Source organism: Genypterus blacodes, unplaced genomic scaffold (assembly GCF_046128005.1).
Source record: "Genypterus blacodes isolate CSIRO-AG114 ecotype Tasmania unplaced genomic scaffold, CSIRO-AGI_Gbla_v1 ptg000094l_1, whole genome shotgun sequence".
Taxonomy (NCBI): Eukaryota; Metazoa; Chordata; class Actinopteri; order Ophidiiformes; family Ophidiidae; genus Genypterus; species Genypterus blacodes.
This window is the reverse complement of record NW_027466898.1, coordinates 2395329-2418182: the sequence shown is the minus strand read 5'-3', so window position 1 is coordinate 2418182 and position 22854 is coordinate 2395329. Positions and strand designations below refer to the sequence as shown.

The 22854-nt window shown below is 41.1% G+C and overlaps 1 protein-coding gene across 1 annotated transcript; it reads right to left on the bottom strand.

The window, feature by feature from the left end:
- Positions 1-855: 855 nt before the first annotated feature.
- On the bottom strand, positions 856-3092 carry LOC143007802 (serine/threonine-protein kinase SBK1). Its single transcript, XM_076159262.1, has 3 exons — positions 2930-3092; positions 2212-2414; positions 856-1881 (listed from the first exon to the last, which is right to left on the bottom strand). Exons 1-3 carry the CDS (start codon positions 3090-3092, stop codon positions 1216-1218), a joined length of 1032 nt encoding a protein of 343 aa, XP_076015377.1. The 3' UTR covers positions 856-1215.
- Positions 3093-22854: the final 19762 nt, after the last annotated feature.

The following is a 22854-nucleotide window of genomic DNA, read 5'->3' as shown; positions in this document are numbered from 1 at the left end:
CTGGTACTGTTAGTACATGAGTGAACAGCAGCACATAGTTGGATAGTCAAATGCCGACAATGGGCTTTGCGGTCAGCCTTTTGCCGTGTTAGTGTTGTTGCAGCACGCCCGAATGTGCACTTGGAAGGCGAGGTCGACTGAAAGATGACCCCGGTTAGCTTAATACCCGAAAATATGCTTGTAAAGTATGAGAGGGCAAGCAAGTTCAGGCCGCCGGCCAAGTGTGGTTCTGCCTTGACCAGAAGCCAGCATGCGGTGTCCTGAAAGCACCTGTGCAGGAGTAGGACATCCATCAGTGGAGGGCCAGCTGCAGCAGATACTGCGAGAGTATTCAATGTGAAGGCACAGAGGAAGGACAATGAAGCATGTCAGAGTGAAGACGGAGAACATGGATCTAGCTGAGGATAAGGATATAGTTTCAATGAGGTCATGATATGTGAGAGAATAAAAAGCAAAACTGAGGGGTGAATTTTATTTATTCCTTTAATTTCCTTGTGTAAATAGTCCTACTGGATAACAACCTCATAACTGTGTGGGGAATATATTACATATATGAACTATTTAAGAAATGAGTCAATTATTACACAATGACTGTACAAAAACACAAATACTACAATACAAAGTCTCCATGCCGTGGTTAGGCCTGTCTTTAGCTTAGGAATTTATCTCTAATTAGAAATCATTTTCCCATTACATTAATAAAGAGGCCAATAATTTATGGTGATAGTCCAAAAAACATTACAACCCCTGGGTGCAGAGATACTGTGTAGCTGAGAAGAGGCCCAAGCTGTATTTAAGTGTCTACAGGGCATAAAGTGGGTTACAACTATACTATACGTAAATACTATACAAAAGACAAACTAATCACACGAGTGATTTACACAAATCCCATTTTAAGGAATAATATAATTTAAAACAACAATACAATCCATTTCACCCTAATTTCATGCAGGTGAAAATGATGTTGGATTTTACAGATGCTGCATCTTGGAAACAGCTGATATACACACGTATCTAAGGAAACACCATAGTAACGCCTCTGTCAACGCAAAAGAGGCCAATAACAAACACTTCAATGAATGAAGGAACATGTTAGTATAACAGTTTCTGCCTTACAGACATGGTAACTTTGGCACTATGAATTAGCCTCCAAATGTTTTCATCAATGCAAATGTACTGCGCATGCTACAAAAGACAACGATGCAGTCAGTGAGTCTAAATGTCCGGGTGCTCTCCCACCTCCCTGTGCCATGGATTGCTCCTGCTGGACTTTGTGTTGCTGACTTTTTCAATTGTGGGTGTTTGCGGTGCCTTTATAAGCCAGTCCTTCTCCACAAACTCTCTCACCTCCCCCACTGTGCTCCTCTTCTCTGCATCAGGAGCCAGGAGCTTACTGAACATCTCCATGGCTTCCGGAGTGAACCTTTTCCACAGTGGAGGAATGTTCTCGTCCACATATGGCTTCTCCTCTGTTCTGCACCAGTCGGCAAACTCCTGGTAGAAGTCGTCCGAGTCCAAACAGCGTTCCCAAGGGAAGTAGCCTGTGAGGATGCAGAAGATCACCACCCCGAAGGCCCAGGTGTCCAGGCTGGGCTCCACACTGAGAGGAGGGCTACTCACTTCCTTCTGGCCCTCCGGCAGGGCCATGGTACAAAGTTCTGGGGCCATGTAAGGGAGGGTACCTGTGATGAATCGTATTAGGGTGCCTCGTTTCTGGGCCAGGCCAAAGTCGGCCAGTTTAACCTGGCAGCAGTTAGTGTCTAACAGGAGGATATTCTCGGGTTTGACATCACGGTGGACCAGGCAGTGGCTGTGGATGAACTCCAAAGCACTGGCAATCTGGAGGACACAACGTTTTACAGACGTCTCAGGGATACCCACCTGAAACGATCAGAAAAAGCTGAATAATGATTAGCAGCCTTTAATGTGAGGGTGCAAATGTTTAGTGGTATATGCAAACATGGATCAAGGTCATAGAATAGCAGCAGTGGGGAGGGTGAGGGTGGATCACAGTTTTTATGGATGTCCAGAAGTGAGTCACATTATCAAGTAAAAGTCAAAACTAAAAATCTGGACAAAACGTATTTGCAGGTTATGATTTTATGATCTGATTTTAAGGTTAAGAAACATTGGTCTTTGGCAGAGTTGTGCTAAGTCCAACTGCACCACCATGTTTGTCTGTGTTAGTCCACACACATCCGGTAGATTTACCTTGGGCTGGATGACAGCAAACAGATCCCTTCCAATGACAAGCTCTTGCGCAAAGCAGTAGTGCTCGTTAGACTGGAAGGCGATGCCGAAGAGTCCCACAATGCAGGGATGGCAGGAAAGGTGTAAGGAGATGCAGTACTCTCGCAGGAAGCCCTGCAGCTTTGTTGAGGCTTTGGGCATCACTTTCAAGGCCATGGGAGTTCCTGCACATCATCAGTCCGGAAAGTTTAGTTTAATATGATCACATCCTATTCATACACAGCAGGTAGTATTATCCCCCGCCAAGATATTATCCCCAGCAACACATGTTTCTGTCTTTTCTCCAACCTTCCCAACTAATACCATGTCACAGTTTATCTCACATGTTCATGCCACTCCTCATCCGGCAACTCTTACATAAACACTTACAACAATAAGTGTTTATCTAAAACAATATTTTTAATAATAGCAACTTTATTTTTTATTTTCGTAACTCAAAAAAGCGATGACATCTGAATTTAAAGTTTAAACTTACATAAACAAGCTGACATACAGGCCAATAATAATAATCATAATAATATTTGATATTGTTATCAGCAGTAGTAGTAGAAGATTTGAATTTAATTTTTAGGGATCTACACCAACTGAAGGGACAAGTTCTTTCTTTCTTTCTTTCTTTCTTTCTTGGCACACATGGCTGCAGTAAAAAGGGAAAAGGTCATCAGAAGTGCAGCCGTACCTCTGAAACGATGTGTGACCAGCAGCACTTTGCCATATTTCCCACGGCCGATCTCCTTAATGATGTTGAAGTGCTCCTGGATCTCCAGCTGCCCGATGCTCTGCGCCGTCAGCTCCATCAGCTCATCGATCAGGCTGCCATCGGCGAGGCCCAGCTCAATCATCTGTAACCACACATAAAATCACCTTCTGTACATAATAGGATCCACACGGTGCAAGCATTTGTAAAGTTTCAGTTTGTGTAAAGACATAAATCATCTCTAACAAAGCAAACACATGTACAATAACAACATATTGATCTTTTGTGAAGTGTTTTTCACAAATCTGATTTTTTCTGAAAATGTAAATTTCTTTACCATCAATTCCAATGAATAACAAAGAAATCCCAAAAATGAAATAAAAAAGCTTTACTATGTGTGTAACTACACCCATATGTAAAAGATTACACGTAATGTGCAAAAAGAGATAACTATGTTTTGTAAAAATTATTTCCAATTTTTGTGTGTGCATTGCAGCTAATATTAATCAAACAATGTGTCATTTAAATGAAAAAGAAAATTAAATGAATTAACAAAATTTGATATCACATTACTGATAATTTGATATACTGTATACCGTTTGACATCTTGTTGTGTTAAATGTAAAATATACAATACAACAATACAACATTCTACAATATAAATATAATGCAAGAGTATTATATTTATATTTTTTAAAAGTGTCAAAACTTCATATTATAGATAACGCAATGCAAAAAAACAGTATTAAATGTAAATCCATCTTCCATAATTTCATTTATTCACTGTAAAATCTATTTTTGCAGTACATGCATGTTAAACAATTTAAATACCTCTTGCAAATTACATTCACCCTTAAACAGCCCAAAACTATTTTTTAACTTAGTTTTACTTCTGTAGATTTTTTGGTGGGTGTTAAAATTCAGACTCTCTGTACATTGTCTAATGTTCACACTGAAAGATCTTGGGGTTTTTTTTTTTTGCAATTTGCAATTTGTTTTTATTGAAGCAAACGTTGTACATGACATTGCGCATACAGTTGTAGGATATTATGGAGATAATTTTTTATATAGAAAGAGGGGAACTTTATACATGATCTTGGTATGTATTTTCAGAATGAGGTTAGATTTAGGATTTGTTATTATAACAGCAGTAGAAGCAGCACAACAAATTGTAGTATCACTGTACCGTATTTGATATGAACTTTCTTACCTTTTTCAGTTTGTTCCCAATTCAGTCAGTGGAAAACAAGTAAATTAAACATACAAAGTCACAGACACACGTTCACCCAACCACGCATATGGCAGATAAGGACGCAGTTAATCAATATGTTCAGCCTTCGCTGCTGCTGCTGCTGCTGCTGCATGGATCATCAAGTTGACATGGGGCAGAGAGCTGAACTGTGTTTCCCTGCCAGGCTGCTACAACAGGGACACTGCACACTTTGACAGCTGATTACAAGCTGCCTCTGCAAAGGGCACCCTTACACACACACACACACACACACACACACACACACACACAGGCACACAGGCACACAATCTGTCGCACACACACCTGTGTGTGACCTATACGTGTAAGAGCAACAACATGAAGTTTCATATGCCCACCACTGTCACTCATAAACAGACACATTTCTTTGTAAGGCTCCTTAACTGTGCTTAGAGGATGTCTGTCGCTAATAATGTGGACAAAACACACATGCACTCATGCACACGCACACACATATACATACAAAGAAGAGATGGATACAGTATAGGATCATGGGCTCAAAGTGCTCCACAGCTTAATCTGTGGTCTCAGCAGTCACAGCACTCACAGTGTAGATCATCTGCAAACACTGCAGGCAACTTCATTTAACATACCGGCCGTGCATGGCGACTTTGGCCTTTCATACAGGTAGTAAATCTTAAGTAAGTCATGCAACAAATGCCAAACTTTATTACTAATGACATTTATGACTTCTGAGACTGGAGCAACTATGGGTATGTCAATAATTTTCTGTGGGATTTAGCACAGAACTTAACAGTTTAACTTTTCCACATCTTGTTTTAGGTCAGATAAAGTAATATTTTACCATTTCAAAACTGGCCTGAGATGAATGAAGAAATGTTTATATTGCCCAACTTTAACATACTGGTTTGACACTCTCTGATTACGCATTGCACGCATGACACACATCTACTCTTACCACACTGTGGTTTGATGTCAGCATTAGGAAACACTTGCATCTTGCACGAGGAAATACTCAGTAAGTGATCTTTTTCTCAGAAAGCTCTTTACTATGGAAACCAGATAGATGATTTGGAAATGAACCAATGATACATATAATATATAATATACAATTTAGAAAAGTAAGACTGTTTTCTTTCTTTCTTTCTTTCTTTCTTTCTTTCTTTCTTTCTTTCTTTTTTCTGTCTTTCTTTCTTTCTTTCTGTCTGTCTTTCTTTCTTTCTTTCTTTCTTCTTTCTTTCTTTCTTTCTTTCTGACTTTCTTTCTTTCTTTCTGTCTTTCTGTCTTTCTTTCTTTCTTTCTTTCTTTCTTTCTTTCTTTCTTTCTGGCTCAAAAACTATGTGATTAAAAACATGTAATTCAGCCATTTTAATCCTATAACTTTCCCTAAAACAAGTTTAGACGATTCCCATTTAATCTATATTATCTTTATCAGTTTCGTGCTCTGCTTCATCCCTGCTGGTGAGGCTCATGGAGGTCGAGTGTGTGGAACTCTTTTAAATGGGCTTTATATAAATAAATAAAATAAATTTCCTTTACCTTTAATTTTCAATGTTGTTGTCTTGTTTACTAAAGCAGCAGGAGTAAGTAACCTTGTGATGGCAAAAGAGTCAGCTTCCCAGATTTTGCACGTCAGTTACACTTCATCATGGTGTAAAATCTTCCAGCTGTTAGTTCGATTGGACGGTGGGTGGCTGAAACAGATCTAGCAGCAGCCCAGCGTGAATCATACCTCCATGACCCTGAACATGAAGCCATGAAAACACTCAAACCAGGGCACTCACACGAACAAATCCACTCGGGTGCTGCGACAAATATTAGAGGCCAAATGGGGTGTGTGTATATGTGTGTGTGTGTTGACCACTGCTTCGCTCACGATGAAGTCACTCAACGCTATGTCCCATCGCAGTTATTTTGGGGCACCGGCGTGCACGCGTCTGGGACTAAGGATACACAGAAACAGATACTTTGGTGTTTTCGCCTCTGTGCCTCAGCAGGGTTGTTGGGGGTTAATGAGGTGTCTGTCACTGCAAACATGTCCACCTGGCTAATCATGGTTGCAGGGTTTCCGAAAAGCTCCTAATGTCATTATCATGTTGTGAATTCCGCATGAAGTGGTGGTGCCTTTGGAACAACCATCCAAAAAACGTGATTTCTTACTAATCTTACTATTTACCATATATGTCCAGCTGTGTTGAGAAGTTGCTACACAGACAGATCAAAGATATCAAACACTGTTATGAGTTGTGATATCTACAACTTTTTACTGCATGGATTAAGTGATGTATAATGCTATTTGAAGTCCAATAAAATGATAGCATCTCTGCAGGAGGTTCAGCCCGGCTGCCTCAGATGGATGATTTATGTCATGTTGTGGAGTGTGTTACAGAGGTTGTGATCATCATGTTACGCTGTCACCGCAGACATTGGGTCATGTCAAATTGGATCTTTTACATCCCATGATGTGTGCGGAGCCGTCTTTGGGGCGCCAGACAGAGTCCATCCCAACTTTCTGAACCATCACAGTACCACCGATCGCCTCACAGTCCCGTAGGAATTGAATTACAGAGCAGATACAAGCGCCAAGCTCCGTACAGACGGCAATCATGTAAAGATTCATTTTAGGAAAGTATTACATTTACCAATGTGTTCATGGCATTGGTTCAACAGTTTGTGAGAAAGCTTTTCTTCCACTCCCCCTCCTCCTCCCACTGCGACAATTTGCTGCAAAACAAAATGGAGGAATTCTTAACTCCAGTTGATGTTTCACAGTTTCCACCCCCACATCACGAGGGCCAATGAGGCTGACGTTTCCAAAGCAGTATCTGTTCTTCACAGATAGCTCAGCTGTAACTAATTTATCAACCAAGGTATCTTCAAGCTCAGAATACGTATGCGTAGTTGCGTCGGAATGAATAAAGCATTTGTGAAGTTTTTACCATTATTAGGGAGACTTTGGCAAATAAATATCCTCAGTCAGATTGGAATATCACTACTAAGTTTGAATGCTATGATAACATTCAATAAAAACTCTGGGTAATCAGCCAGCAAGCTTTAGATCATCTAAATAAGACAGACATTGATTTTTCTTCTTTACAAACTGCTCAGTAATATCACAAAAATAAGCTTTTAAGAAGAGTTAATGATTCTTTCACTATACCAGCCAACTTTATCAGGATGTCCTGCATCTATTTGAAAGAAAATATTTTTATATCCGTCTCATTGCATTGACATCCAACACCAGGAAGTGTGTTGCATCTCAAAGACAGTGTGTATTTATGTCTCTCTCTGGACTATATGCCTGTGCATAGATCTAAGGTTACCATATCTAACTTACACAAACCAGAGTTTTAGAAATAAATGCCATGCTGCTTTTCTTGTTGCAATGTAATAATGGTACCAAATGGTAATGGTAACGAATAGCAATGTATAGTAATATAGCTTTTGCTGTTGAGTCTTTGGCTGTTTTTTCCACCACTGTCAGAAAAACAACAAATGTTTTGTATGATGTGTTCCATGTAAACTGCATATCTCACACTAAACCACATTGAATCCCTTTCAGGTCCCTGACAAAATCAAGCAGAGAAAGTCTCACAAACGTTTGATTTATTTAGAGCCTAGTTACTTTTTTTATGACAAATGGACTGGAAAAGAGAAAAGTGACAAATCACACATACTGTGATCACACATACAGTCTCACCCAGGGCTGCGACACAGCTATGATGACATCTTAAAACTTTGAGAGGCAGGCAGACAGACATAAACACCAGAGAACTCAGTCATAGTAATAGGAACTAGCCACATGAGAAGGAGAAACATTACAACTGTCTGTCTGTTGCTGCAAGGCATGCTGGGAGATTTCTCTAACTATGTATGCTACAATATATTATGTATATGTAAGTGACAAAAGTGTTTTCATCACACACCTAATCCAATTCAATGTACTAGCTTTTAAAGTATGAAAAGTAGTACTTTACTGTTCAAATATAACGTAAAAAAAAACACTTTTAAACACAAGTTTAGTTTGTAGTAAAAATAAATAAATGTTGTACCTTAAAATCAAATGAATTTGTTGAATAGAACAGGAATGTTTTCCTTCTACATTTTGAATGACCAACCTTTATTTTTAACATTGTGTAGTGTAGTGTATCTGTGTAGTAAATCTGACTGTAACACATCGTCTTATGTTTTACTGTGTTTAGAATTCAATAATCTATCAGCATCACTCATAAATGCTCTTACTTTAACATATTTTTACTTAAAATCTGTGCAAAAACTTTTTGTTTTGTTAAGTAGTTTTCATCATTTACATTTCTTTTTTACATCTTTACATCATTTAACTGTTAAACTGCTGTCAGTTGTTTTTCACAGTGCAGCTGCTCCGAGCCACGGCCAAATTGTCAGGAGGCCTGAGTAAAATGTAGCTGTGTGTGAAATGACATTAAAAGTCTTCCTGTCCCTCTTATCACTGACCAAACTGCATCTGAACCCCATCTGACAGCTGCTGGGAGCTGTGTGACCTCACTCTCTCAACACGCACTAATAGACTGTACATGATGTTTCCATAATTTGGCTTGTTTACCGGCACTTTGTCTTTATGTCACTCAGTGAAACTAAAACACACATGCACACTGCAGATATGTTCACACGGACTTTAATGTAATGTTACCACCTGCCGTGGAAAAAACGATTGTCTTTATCATTATAAATGATACTGGGTGTTGGGTTCTAAGGCGTGAGAAACTGCATCTTTCCAGTCCATTCTTGACAAGACTCCTGACGTGACAGATGGTGATGTTTGTATCGTCGTTCTCCATTTCACACTCACACTCACACACACACACACACACAGACACAGACACACATTGCACAAAATGTGTATAAGGCATGTGCAACATCGAAACACATTGATATAAACACACAGCCTCAACGTTCCAGGAGATTATCTATAAAACAACATTATTCTGATACCGTTGTCATTTATTTGCACAACCTCAGGAGATGTGTGAGCACTGTGGGTTTTATCCGCAATCATTTAGTTCATGTGAATACCCTTTGCAAAGCTTGAAAATGTGGCTTTTCAAGGAACCCACCCGGGTGTTTGTCCGAAAGTCACAATAACCAAACACACCTTGTGAAAGGGACAGAGTCGTTTTCATCAGTGAGTGAGCTTTGAACCATTTTCTCTTTAAACTGGAGGCGTTTGAAACTTGGGTCCCCATGATTATTATATTTTTACAAGCTATCATCTAGTCAACAGACAAGTATCCCCAAACATCGATAGTACATAATTCACACGTCATACAGTACAGACTTTAAGGTGGATATTGAATATTAGATTCTGCAGTTGTGTTGTTGAATTGTCAATTAAACTGAAACAGCAGTTGCAGATTCCTCAGTAATGTTGTTTGTGTAATGTACAACAGAATACCTTTGATGCCTGTCCAGCTTGAATGAATTATATACGTATACCATCGCTCACTCTCCTGTTTAAACAAGGGGGAGGAAGGCAGCAAACCTTAATATAGAAAGGTTAGAAAGTGGATTGGAGTGAAGGAATGAGGGTTTACAGCAGTGCTAGTGTTGATGGAGTGGGTGAAGACAGGTTCTAAAGATAAGGTTTCAGATTGACATGCCGCACCACAGTCAAAGCCTTCTAATGAACAGACTTATAGCACGGAAACAGTATAAGATAAGATAAGATAAGATGAAATGTTATTATCCTGAGAGAAATTACTGTGCAACAGTTACAGTACAGCATGAGAAAACAAGACTCAGAAATCAGAAATCAGAAATCAGAAATCAGAAATCAGAAATCAGAAATCAGAAATCACCCAACTAGTGCAATAATGAAAAAGTGCAAGAATGCAAGTAGGTATAGGTCTCTGTACTTCCTGTTAAAAACAATCAGCATATTTGACCAACAACATTGGCTCATTTAGTTTCGTGACAAAATTCAATAACAAGGAAGAAGAAATTCAGGAATTGAGAAATTAAAGAATCGCTGTCAGATGCCCCAGGCCCTTTCCAATTATCATTTTAAGTGAAACAATCTTATAATGAATTCTTATGTCAACAAATATAACAACATATACAAACACAGATGGATAGCAAGAGATAGAGAGAAAGATAGAGAGAGAGCAAGCAATTGGTAGCAGGTTGACAACATATTCAGACCTTTATGTCAGGACAAGATGAACTGAAAATCCAATCCTTAAAAATAAAGGGCTGGGAAATAAAACATTTTATTTAAAAAAGAAAAAGGTAGTGTATCATGTGTGTCTGTGGGACCTTAGGGGAACCTGTCATCTCTCTGATGATGTATAGACAGTCAGACAGAGTCTTGGACTTGGACTCGGATGTTTGGAATAGTAATGAACATGGCTGATATGAGGAAGCAGCTCAACGTTTGAAACCGTCCCATCATTTCTAAATGTGATGATACAGAAATAGATGAGACAGAATAAACAACTGGTAATGTGACTGGCTCATCATACTAAACAAGTATCAGAGGACGGACAGCACTTACTTGGATTTGCAGAGGCGCTGGCATTGTGCTGATTACCCCACTGCTGAGACCACCTGTGATGATTTGGAAGGAAGGGAAGGGCACCTGAGTTTGCCCTCTGATCTATGACGGCATATGCCTCTTTTGATCGCAGTGCTTGCAGGGCAGATCCTCTCCAAAAAGCTGACTGCAATGACAAATTGAGCTGTGAAAGCAGCACAGGTGGCTGAAGGGAGAGGGGGACATTAGGGTTCAATGATAGGTTGATGAAGTTACAATAGTTATGTTCAGGATGCATGTTTTATGACACCGCAGGTTCGTGCCAAGGCAAATATCAAACAAAGGAATGAGGAGTGACGACCTAGGGAGTCACACTAGAGTCGTGTTACAAAGTGAACCGCAAGGCCGTGCTCCATCACTCTTTCCCTCTCTCTCTCTCTCCTCCTCTCCCCCATTCCTCCATCTCTCTCACACCTGTTGAATCCAAAGCAGCAACCACACAATGTTGTATTATATAGCGGACCCTGTAGCTGGTGTTAATTGGGATAATTGTGTGGCATGAGGCTGAGTCACCGCTATGCCCGTCCAGATATTCAGATCATGGTGTAACAGGGAGCAAAGATTTGGAAGTGTATCCTGTTGCAGAACTGGATTTATATTTCCCGGAGGACTTCCAAGTCAATGGATACGGTGTGTTGTGTTTTGTCAACAACTACTGTTGTAGTAGAGTTGTGTCTTTTCTGATGTGGTGGATCTCTAAGAATAGCTGCTCGGTAGGTGATATTTTCTCAATGTGACAAGTGTGAAGATGGCAGTGTTCACATGGTGGCAGCAATACAAGTCAACCTGGAAAGTCTCAAAACACACTGTGAATACAATAAATCTGTTATTTTGGAAACAAGACAAAAACTGATCTGAACCTGGATTCTTTTTTATTTCTGTAAATTGTAGAGCAGTGTTGAAGAAGCTTGCTTGTTTTATGCCAATAACTCCCTATAAAAACATGGCCATGAGATTCCATGAGTTCAATCACAAGATGTAGCATTCTAAATGAAAAGACCAGTATTGTGTCCGTGATTGAACATGACATTCTTATGCTTTCATATCTGTAAGTTGTTCATTCGTTTTTATAAAAGCATTTAAGGAGAATCAGCTTTCTGTAAGCCCTGTGCACTTTGCAGCTCTCAGCAGATTGCATGTTCAGATCTAACAACTGTCCCATCAATGATAAGAGTTATCTCCCTTTGCTAACATGGTGAGAGCACAGTAACGACGCTTACCCAGAAAGACAAGTATGTAGATTCACTGAATCTCCATGGAAAGGAGTGTTTGTGCTTTACAAGCTCTGCTAATGAAATGTAAAGAGTTATGACCATGTTGACACGTGCGCGGCTATAGAATTTACTGTATTCCTACACTGGGAAATTCCTTCCTTTAAGGTCCCACTTTCTCTTTGTTGTGAAGGCTGCTTGATGACATTGATAATGGTATAATTTCTTTAAAACCCTTCTCTCTCTTTCACACACACATACACACATATTACCATGTGATTTGAAGGTTGAATCACGCAGCTGTTGCTCGTAATCATCATTATTCCAAACCACTGTGAACTAGATGTAGGAAAATGCTGCCATCTAGTGGAAGAAGCAAAGCCTGTCCATTTTCTGATGAAGGGCCTATATTCTAATGGCTTCTCAAGGGTGATGTTTCTGTCACCCCTAGGAATCCTCTCACCCTGCTGCTTTATAGATAAACTGCATCAATAGCCTGTGATGCTGTTCTGGCTCTGTGTGGCACTCAGGGAAGAAATTGGACAGCTGACTCAGGACTCCTGATGCTCTGCACGCATTAACCGCAAGAAACTATTTTACTGCCGGCAAATGGAGCATGACATCACCTGCTACGGTGGTCCCAGCTTGATTCTGTAAAACCTGGTGACAATTAAAATTCACAATCACTTTGGGATAATGTGGATGTTATACAAGTATGTATAACGTTTATAGATGCTAACACAGTGTAAATAGGTGCATTCTTCAAACAGCACCTAGTTCATCATTGACCTTCATGATCAGCAGGAACTGTGGAAAAGGTTTCACATGCAACCCGGGAAACCACCTGTCAAACCGTATGGCAAAGACCTCCAGCAGCAGGTTCTCCGCTGGCTGCTGTATTGATTTTTGAATCTCACACAGTGACCACAAGTGCTTTTCAAAATGTCCCAAGATTTTTGATAGTGGGGGCCACAAAAACCCACAAAAATAACATTTGTTTCTACCCGGATCTGTATTCATGCAAGCTTAAAATAAATATGGGCTTTGTATTTATTTGCAACAAACATGCATGCAAACATTGAATTTCCATCTCATCCATTTTCATTTAACATCTCAAGATGACATATTGAGTGACTTGACAGCAAATCCAAGTCCCTGAGTGTCAGTGGCAAAAGCCCAGTGTCTAGACAATATGGTGCAACTGTCCCTACATGTTTAAGTGCACCCCTGCTATCAGTCTTCCACGTCAGCTGGTTGGCGCTGATGTTGCTGACAGGGCTGTGCTTGCCGCCATCCACCCGTGAAAGATGCTCTGTTTGCTGGGCCAAGACCCACGCTGGGCTGAAAGACAACAGGGGGAGCTGAGGTTGGTGGCGTTTCTGTTGTGGGACTGTGGTTTGAGTGTGTGTGTGTGTACATAAGTGAGAGCTTGGCTGGTATCCCTCACATTCACAATCCAGAAGAGACAGTTAGCAAAGCAGAGAAATTGAAGTGACAGGACATGCTGGCCTGCCCTCATTTAGGGTCTCTGTCGCCACACACAGGCTCACACACACACAAACACATTCACACTGACAGCTCACTGGGGACCTGGCCCATTGACAGCCATCACATTCCTCTCTTAAGGTTTGATGGCAACACATAATCCATCTTGGAGTTGATTTAGGGAGCTGGACATGTACGTACATATGTCACATTTGATCTATGTCGCGCAATATTTATAACCCTTATCAAGTTACTGTAACGCAACAGGGAGAAATATTGCAATGATACTCACAGGGGTGTGAAATGGTTCATACAAATATCCAGAGTGTGTGTTACGGGTCATCTGATGGCTCGTGAATATGTTTAAAATTATATCGAATTAGAGGTTGGGTTATAATTAGATTGAAGTTCCCCGATCTTACTGTTGCAGCAAAAGGAAAGTGTAAACATCAGAGCAGAGACACCCACAGAACCTCACACATATGCTATTGGTAATTCCTTCCTCTTTATAGGTCAGTTTGATAATGCTGTCCCTCCAGGGTCCCTTGTTGGGCCTCTCCTGTTCTCAGTTTGCTTCCTTTTTTTAAATAATGAGAACAAGTAATGGAAATGGGTGAAAAGGGAAACAAGGAAATGGCAACAAAACACAGCCAGTTATGACATCAATGTCAACCTCCTGGTTCAAATGTTTACAACAATGACTATGGCTCTCATATCCAACACATTTACAACTACAACTCTTACAACATACTGTATATTAGGCCGAGGGCAAGGCCATATGTGGTAAAACCTAGCTATATCTCTTAAAAGGTAAACGCCTGTAGATAATATCTGAATATGATAAACTTTGCTGAGTGACAGCTTTGACACTATAATGAGCTCATGAAATTAACCACCCCCTAGTTAATCTACATTAAGTTGAACAAGAATACAAGACATACGAAAGAACACAAACCATGTTTAATGTTTTCAAAATCGGTCAAATGTCTGTGGTTATGGGATGTAGGATGCATGTGGTTACTGGGCATTAGTGGATTCAATTACATCCAGCCTTGAGAGTGTAGAAGAGGATAGAGAGGCAGGCTAATCCCTTTGTCCAGGATACAGATGTGGTGGGCCCAGTGTAATGGTGTGGGCAGGGATCCACCATGCAGGCAGGACCTTTGTGCAGGGTGGGCTGAATGGAGAGCATTGTAAGAATGAGATTGTGGATCACCTCATTGTTCCATATGTTAGTTAGACAACCGGAGAATGCCAGGCCGCACATAGCTGGAGTCGTCCCAGAAGCACTTGGTGATGCAAATTGTACAGGCGCTGCCTTGAACGTCCTACTGGCCTGATCTGAACCCAGACAACATTTTTGGGATGTGCTGACTTGCAGCCATTATCCTCCACATTATCCCCCACATAAATCCCCTGCAACTACATGATTGTCTTCTATCGGAATGGGAAAACATCCTGCAACGCAAAGCATTTATTGATTCTGTGCAATAAAGATGCAGTAATGATGAAGTAATTGCTGCAAGAGGAGACCACACACAGAGGGAATGTTGAGAGGGAATCTCTCTTTGAATTGCCTCTCCCAAAGTTTCTTCCTTTTTCTTATACGTTAAGGTATTTTGGGTGTGTCCTTGTCTTTCTTGAGAGCTTTGGGCAGGGTTGTGGGTCGTTTGTTGTTGTGGGCCTGTAAAGCCCTTTGAGAGAGATCACAATCCCAATAACTATGTGTCTCTGAATCATGTCTCTTGGAACATGAGAACAGTGTCAGAGTATCAGATCAACAACTACTGCCAGCTTCACCACATGTCTGGTGGCCTCTGCATGTAAGATCAATTTGACATATTACTACAGGAAGTGAGGTCAATGTGTCTGGTTACACCAGAGGGGTTTTTTGTGTGTTCGCACAGCATTTACGTGTATGTGCGCTGAATGTCATAAAAACAGGAAGAGGATTGTTGATGTTTTGAAAGTGAAAAAGAAGCAGTTTGACTTATAGAGAAAGAGGAAGCTTGCAGGGTGTCTTACTGGAAGCAGACTGCCTCTTTCCCACGTGCAAGTTCCTTTTTTTGTTATCATTTATTGATCTCTGCTTTTTTTCTGCTCATGTTCACAAATATAAGAATGAGATAAGAAGAATGAAGGAAGCACAGCTGCATGTTGACCCCCTGATGTCTGGAGGTTAAATAAATAAGATCAAAATGCATGGAAAATGAATGAGTTAGCTATGATATCTGATATTCAAAGACCCCACTGGATCTCTGGCTGAATGGCTTCAGTGCATACACATAATTTTCCCAAGATGATGAATAAAGAAAAAACAATATGTATATTATTATATACATTTATAGAGAATATGTATACAAAATATGCTGGACAGATCAACCAACTTAATCAAATCCAACATAAGGCCTGGCACATTTGTTTTTATTATCTCTGTATCATAAAGATATTAGAACAGGCTTTATAGAGGACATGGAGGATTTTATGAACCAGAAGAGGGCGCTCTTACATAAGTAGAGAAAACAAGGTCAGAATATGGCCTGCAGCTGTAAAATTAGTCTTTAGGGTCGATAAGCATACCATACAGTGGAAACATTGTATCTTTTTCCATCATCTATCCTTTTCCATCCCTGACATACTGACACAACTGTCAGCATGTAAGGGATGCTTTGATCCTGTGAAAGTAAAAAAAAACTGTTAGGAAATGCAATTGTTCTCCTTCAGTGGACATCGTATAAGCATGATAATACACTCTGAGATGTTCTTATATACCTTCCATTCTCCCTCTTGCCTTACCTCATTTAGCATTTTGCTCTCACTCATACGCATTTCAAATATTAAAATGAAAGGAGTAAAGCAGAGAAGGTGAAAGCTGCATAGAAAACAAGGCTTCTTATCTCTTACGTCCAGAGGGTAGCACGCTCACTGCTGTCCCAGAGGTCAACCATGTCAAGGTTCTTTCCTTCCTCTTTCATCAGAGGACTGACCACAGTGTTTTCTCTCGCAGAAGTTACTCTTGTCTCATATTGGTTTCCACACCATCACAGACAGATCCTGAGAGATAATGGACTTCCTAGTTTTTACTGTTTGTTTTTCATTTCAACTCACACAATGTCTGAGTTGTCTTGAATGATTACAGGTGTCAACTAGGATACGGTGTAGTGACACATTATGTGTATCCCTAAAGTTGTGTGCATGCATTTCCTAAATGAAATGTGACATCTAAGTGTGTGTGTGTGTGTGTGTGTGTGTGTGTGTGTGTGTGTGTGTGTGTGTGCGTGTGTGCGTGTGTGCGTGTGTGCGTGTATGTGTGTGTGTGTGTGTGTGTGTGTGTGTGTGTGTGTGTGTGTGTGTGAGTGCGCGCGCATGTGCCCGACAGGGGGCACAGGTATGTGAATGTGTGTATAGCTGTGTGAAGTGTTTGCGCAGTGTGATATGGGCCAGAGAGAGCTCACCCCACTGACACAAGGAGGCCAAAATGGTTCAATTGGGTTGTTCCCCTTAGATGCCAGGCTGCAGCATGTTTCCAAGGTAACAGAAGAGTTTGGCTGGCAGCCAGACCTGCAGTGTGGAGTCCCACTGCATTGGAGACCAACCTAAATATACACCCATTTTCTCTCAATCCATCTCACACATACACACTCACTCGTCTGCAGAGACATACACTTGATCGGACATAAATGCAGTGACAGCACAGACATGCCTGCATATGTGCATAGCCCTGCTCATAGCACATCCATGTGGTGTAGCATGCACACATACAGCCACATGCATGAGAAAACCCAATCACACATATTGAGCCAGATGTAGAGATGCCTATCACCGCTACTACACCCCAGCATCTTCTCTCTCTCTAGTCCCTCCTATTCTCTGGCTGCTGTGGATTTCCCCTGGTCCTTAGTCACGCCCTGATGAACACGAGGTAAGAGTCTAACCTCTGTCCCTCTGAGTTCTCTCAGTGCTCATTTCGGGTGACATTCATGCCATGTGAAGCAGGCCTTTAGTCTGGTCAGCCTAGTGAGTAATGAGCTAATATTGTGAAGCGAGAGAGTGAGAGAGAGCAAGAGAGAGACAGAGAGTGAGAGAGGGAGGGAGGGAGGGAGAGCGATCCCTCCGATGGCTTACACAGTGCGTGTCTTGGGCGTGTCTGTGTGTGCATAGCGATGCGCCTCCTCACACATGTAAATTCCAAGTACATAACAATGTCAGCTACATCTGCAGAGCAAGCAATCCTACAGAATAATTTGCAGATGCATATATCTATAGTGTATGCGTGTGCACACCACATGCTGCTGATATGGGAGCAGACGTTGCCACTGGGTCAGTATGTGGCAAAGTGCTTGACATTACAACATCACTATTCATCTGCAACAGCTCCTCTCCCTGGGAACTCTTATCAAAATCAATCCAGTCTTTCTCTGACAGGACATCAAACAGCTGACTTTGCAATAAAAAGTATTACATCAAATTTAAACCAGTGCCCCCCTCTCATGATGTTCAGAATAGATGTATCCAAATGCAGCTGATGTGAAAGACCTGTATTGCTATTTAGTGATGTTGCTTTAGGGTAGTTGGAATTGTTTTGGGTGTGATCTGAACTGTTTTCAGTGTTATAGTGTATTTTCCTCGTCATCAGATGTGGTTTCATTGTAATCAGAACTGTTTTCAGCGTGATCATGCATTTGAGAGTTGTTTTTTTAGAGTAATCAATGATGTTTTTAGTGTCACTATCCCTGTATCGCTTCTGCTGCCATTATTAAACGTTTTTAAAAGGTTTAATTTCTCCCAGGACAGGCCCATATGCATTGTAAAAACATTTTTTTTTAAATATCGCAAGTTGTTTCTCTAAAATCCTGACTCTGATCTGATTCGGATTTATTTTGATGGTTTAGGTATTCTACAGATCAACAGCACCACGTGGTTATGATCTTTGACACCCTGCTGATACACCTCCACTGTATTGATTAGTCAAATACATTTACAGATGCCTCAAGGCAATGCCTGCCCATAGCTGCGTGCAGCCACGTGAGGCTCAGAGCTACGTGGAAAATCCATCCATTTTCAGGAAAATCCATCCTTTCAAGGACATGCTTTGTCTCTGAGCTTGTTGAAGTTCGCCTCCTGTGGTTACATTCTGTCAAGAGAAGAGAAGAGAAGAGAAGAGAAGAGAAGAGAAGAGAAGAGAAGAGAAGAGAAGAGAAGAGAAGAGAAGAGAAGAGAAGAGAAGAGAAGAGAAGAGAAGAGAAGAGAAGAGAAGAGAGGAGAAGAGAAGAGAAGCTGCATGGTCAAAACTCACGTGCACATTGAAGCCCCAAGCCCAACCTCAACCTTTGGCACATGTTGGTCACCACAGTGCACTGTGGTCTTGGGGGTCGGGGCGGGGACTCCCTCTCATCAACAAACATGTGCATGTGCGTGTGTGTGTGTGTGTGTGTGTGTGTGTGTGTGTGTGTGTGTGTGTGTGTGTGTGTGTGCGCGTGTGCGCGTGTGTGTGCGTGTGCGTGTGCGTGTGCATGTGCATGTGCATGTGCATGTGCGTTTGTTTGTTTGTTTGTTTGTGTATGGTGTTGTGCATGGCGATGAGCTCCATTTGTGAAAATGAAATCTGAATGAATTTCAGTTAGTCAGAAAAAGCTTTTCTACATCCATATCAACATAAACCTGTGGCTGCAAAGTTCCTGTTCCACTCTAATTATCTCCACCAAGGACGTAATATTGCAGGTCTCTTTGTTTGCAGGATAATTCAAAAAGTTAAGAACTTATTCTAATGAAACTTGGTGGAGGGGGGATTTGCTGCCAATCTCAGTTTTTAAATGATTCGTTAACATTGTATCTATTTTTCAATATTTATTGCCAGTTCATCAAAAAATAAAACACCAATATTAATTCAACGTATTCACAGCATATTTATCAAATGACAAACAATAGGTGCAATTTGGTCTGAATCTGGACAAGGATGCAGACCTGGCAGATAAAATGAAATAATACATTTTTGTTGCTCTTGCTTTGAATTATGTCCTATATTCTATAATTTGCAAAATGTACTGATTTACATATTCTCCAAAAGATCAAAGCATAGTTAAGAAGATCATTTATTGGCGGCTCCCCTCCTTTGAAGCCTTTTGCTTAGTTGATGTTGTCAAGCAGCATCATATGCAACAATGTGAGTGGCCTTAAATGTGAGATGCCACTTGCACAGAGAGACAAAGGTCTTTGCTCTACAAGACACCCCGTAACTTAATGGCCCTCATCACATGCCTTCAAATTCACTGTGACCCCAATTTCATCATGCCCGTCCAGCTCTCTTTGAGAATCCGGCGTGGACGGTAATGAGAGTTGACGGATGTTTGAGGGCAGTGCTTGTGTGAGAACGGGACCTGGTGTGGTTTTCTGTTTGGACAGACCATGGGAAGTGGAGAGAGATCCAGCTTACAAGCCTCTCTTTCTCTCTCACTCTCTCTCACACACACAGACATGCACACACAAACAAACGGGCCGCAACTCAACTCCGCTCTTCCTACCTTCCCCACTTTCACCTCGTGCTCCACCTCGGTTTATGTTCTACCTCCTCCTTCCCGCCACACCAACATATCATTTCCCCTTCACCTCCCTTCTCTCTTTCCTCCTCCTCTGCTTTCATCCTTTCACCTCCCCTGTCTTTGCAGTCCTTTTGTTTCTCGGCTCTACCATGGAATGCTGCCGGCAGCGGAGTCCCGCCTGCTCTTCTTGCATTCCGGAGCTGGGGCATTGTGGGTGGGATTGACCGGGGTCACAGCCAAGGAAGTGAACTAGGATGTTTTCACAACACTTTAGCAGAAACTCATTGAGAACAAAATACATATAATAACTTTTACACTTTTAGAGTGCATTGTTCAGGAAACAGACATACTTGCACTCTTTCTCGTTTCTCTCAATTTAATCATGAAAATAGTGATAAAAGTGAAATACTTTACTACTTTACACTTGGGATACACTTGGCATACATTATACTGTAGGCAAGGCAGAGGGATCAAATGCACAGCAGTAAAAATGAGAGATGTGTTAGAATCACTCAGAAGGTGATACGTTTGATGGTGAAGAAGGTGTTAGTCTCATCGTCAGACAGACAAGGTGCTACTCTCATCAAACACATTCCTAACAGGTATCACACAGCTGCTTAGATCATGTCAAAATGGAAAGTGCTCACTATTGTAGTTCTTTATTTAGTCAAAATACCCCCCCCCCCCCCATTTTGCCAGTTAGCTTAGTGGTACTTACAAGTCATTTCCAAATGAGTTTTTGCTTAATTTAACTGTAATCTGTCAGGGGACTGGTTTATTGAAATATGGCACCATTTTCTTTCTGCAATTCCAATATTAATTAATTATGACAGAGCTTTTCACTTCACTTAGGAATGATAGCAAGCAGCTTTTCCCAGAAACAAAGGCTGTCATTCAGATCAATGGAAGACTGCATCGTATAGTGTTCACATTCTTTTCTATGGAAGGAGAAGCTATAGATTATACAAGGTGGGGATGTAGACCCCCACACACACACACACACCCGCACACACACCAGAGCAACGAGGGCATTGGGCTTGTGGCTCCAACGGCTGGCTCCAGTGAAAGGATCTGTGTGTGGCGGTCGCAGTGATTCGGAGGCCTTTCTCTTCAGGAGCCTTTGTGTCTCATCCAAGGAAAGCAAGTTCACAGCGACACAAAGAGATTGGGAAAAGGAGGGAATGTGCGGGTGGATTTTTTTTTTTTTTTCTCCTCACTCCTTCTTTATTTCTCCACTTCAAAGGCCACTGGAGCACTTGAATACCCACCATGATTCACGTTCAGGCAGTTAGGAAAAATGCTGAACTTTCTCATTCCAAGTGCACGTTGCGGGGAAACACAAAAAGTGATGAATGAACAAGTCAATAATTGCCATATTTATGAATTAAAGCGCATCCCATTTTGTGTTCTAACAAATAGCAGCAGTTCATATGAGGTGAGGAGACAGTGCAGATGAGTTCATATAGACTTTAATCTTGTTTTTCCTGCAGATATGGATCGTCTGTACTGTAAAATCTCCCAACCAGCTCTTCTATTCTTCCTCTCCTGCTATCGAGTTACATAGAAAATAAACGACTTTATTCCCACTGTGGGAATAAAAAACACTACTGAAATTCACACACCATCTGCTAATGCTCCATTTAGCTTTCCAAGAAAGCAGGCAGCAGGAATAGAAACACCAAGAGGATGGATGTGTGTTTGCATTATTGTCTGGCTGAGTGCTGTAAGTGTCTCTTATCGAATATGCTCCCATTAGTAGAGTAGTGCACCCGAGTTTCACATCGCATACACATCCATGCACGCGCTTACAGATAAACACAAACACGTGTGCAAGCAGGTGCACATTTCTACTGCTCAAAGACTATACATCCCCACAAATGCATACGTGTGTATGAAGCATGCATCTGCACAGACACGTGTGCTAGGATGCTTGAACACATACACACACGTTCACATTATGACATTGTCCCTGTGTTGTTTAACGACCATCGTGTCCTGCACTTCTTGCTAATGAGTGGTTGTGAGATGGGAGGCATTTCCTCCCTGCCTTTTCGTCTCTGCAGTGCCCCATTAAGGCCCTCATCAATCACAGGATCACAGGCTGAAGCCCTCTTCTGTGCCTGATGGCTGGATTTGGATCTAAAGCACCTCTTTCTTTCTGGCGCTTTACGGGATTTAAGGGCCATTCTGTTCATGGCTATTTGAAGAATACGTTGAGTGGCAAAATTCAGGCATGCTTTTATTTTATGGCTGTTGAAGGATCCATTCAGTGATATTGTCCATGCCTATTTTCTGGTACTAGATCACCTTATTTCTGTTTCCACACCCACTGAAAGTGAGCAGTGAAGTTACCCAGCCAACCAATCATTTCAAATGCACTGTAAATTTTAAAAGACAACACTTATTCTTCAAATGATTTCTATTTTTCCTTGTTAACATATTGGGACAAGGCATTTTGGTCATTTCAAACACTATGGCTGGGACTTCAAAATCAGTGACTGAGCAATACGTCAATACATCATTTGGAATATTACACTAATGGCAATGGCAATGGCAATGGCAATGGCAATAGAATGTAGCAGAAAATGTCTTGCAATAATATCAAAACATAAGCAACAGGCATACGTACTGTACATGAAAATCTGTAATCAGTGGTGTCCCCCATGAAAACACTTGGCAAGGTGAATGCCAAATGTCTTGGTTACAGGTCTTACTTCACTGTCACTTGGAGTATGCCAGCTATTTATGGGTGTGATCTTGCTAAAACAAATTGCAGACATTCCAAAACAAATGACAGTGGTTGTTAGGATGCACCCTGGAATCCATGAGGGTAAAACTCAAGGACTCAAATGGCTTCCAGTAGAATTCTGAGC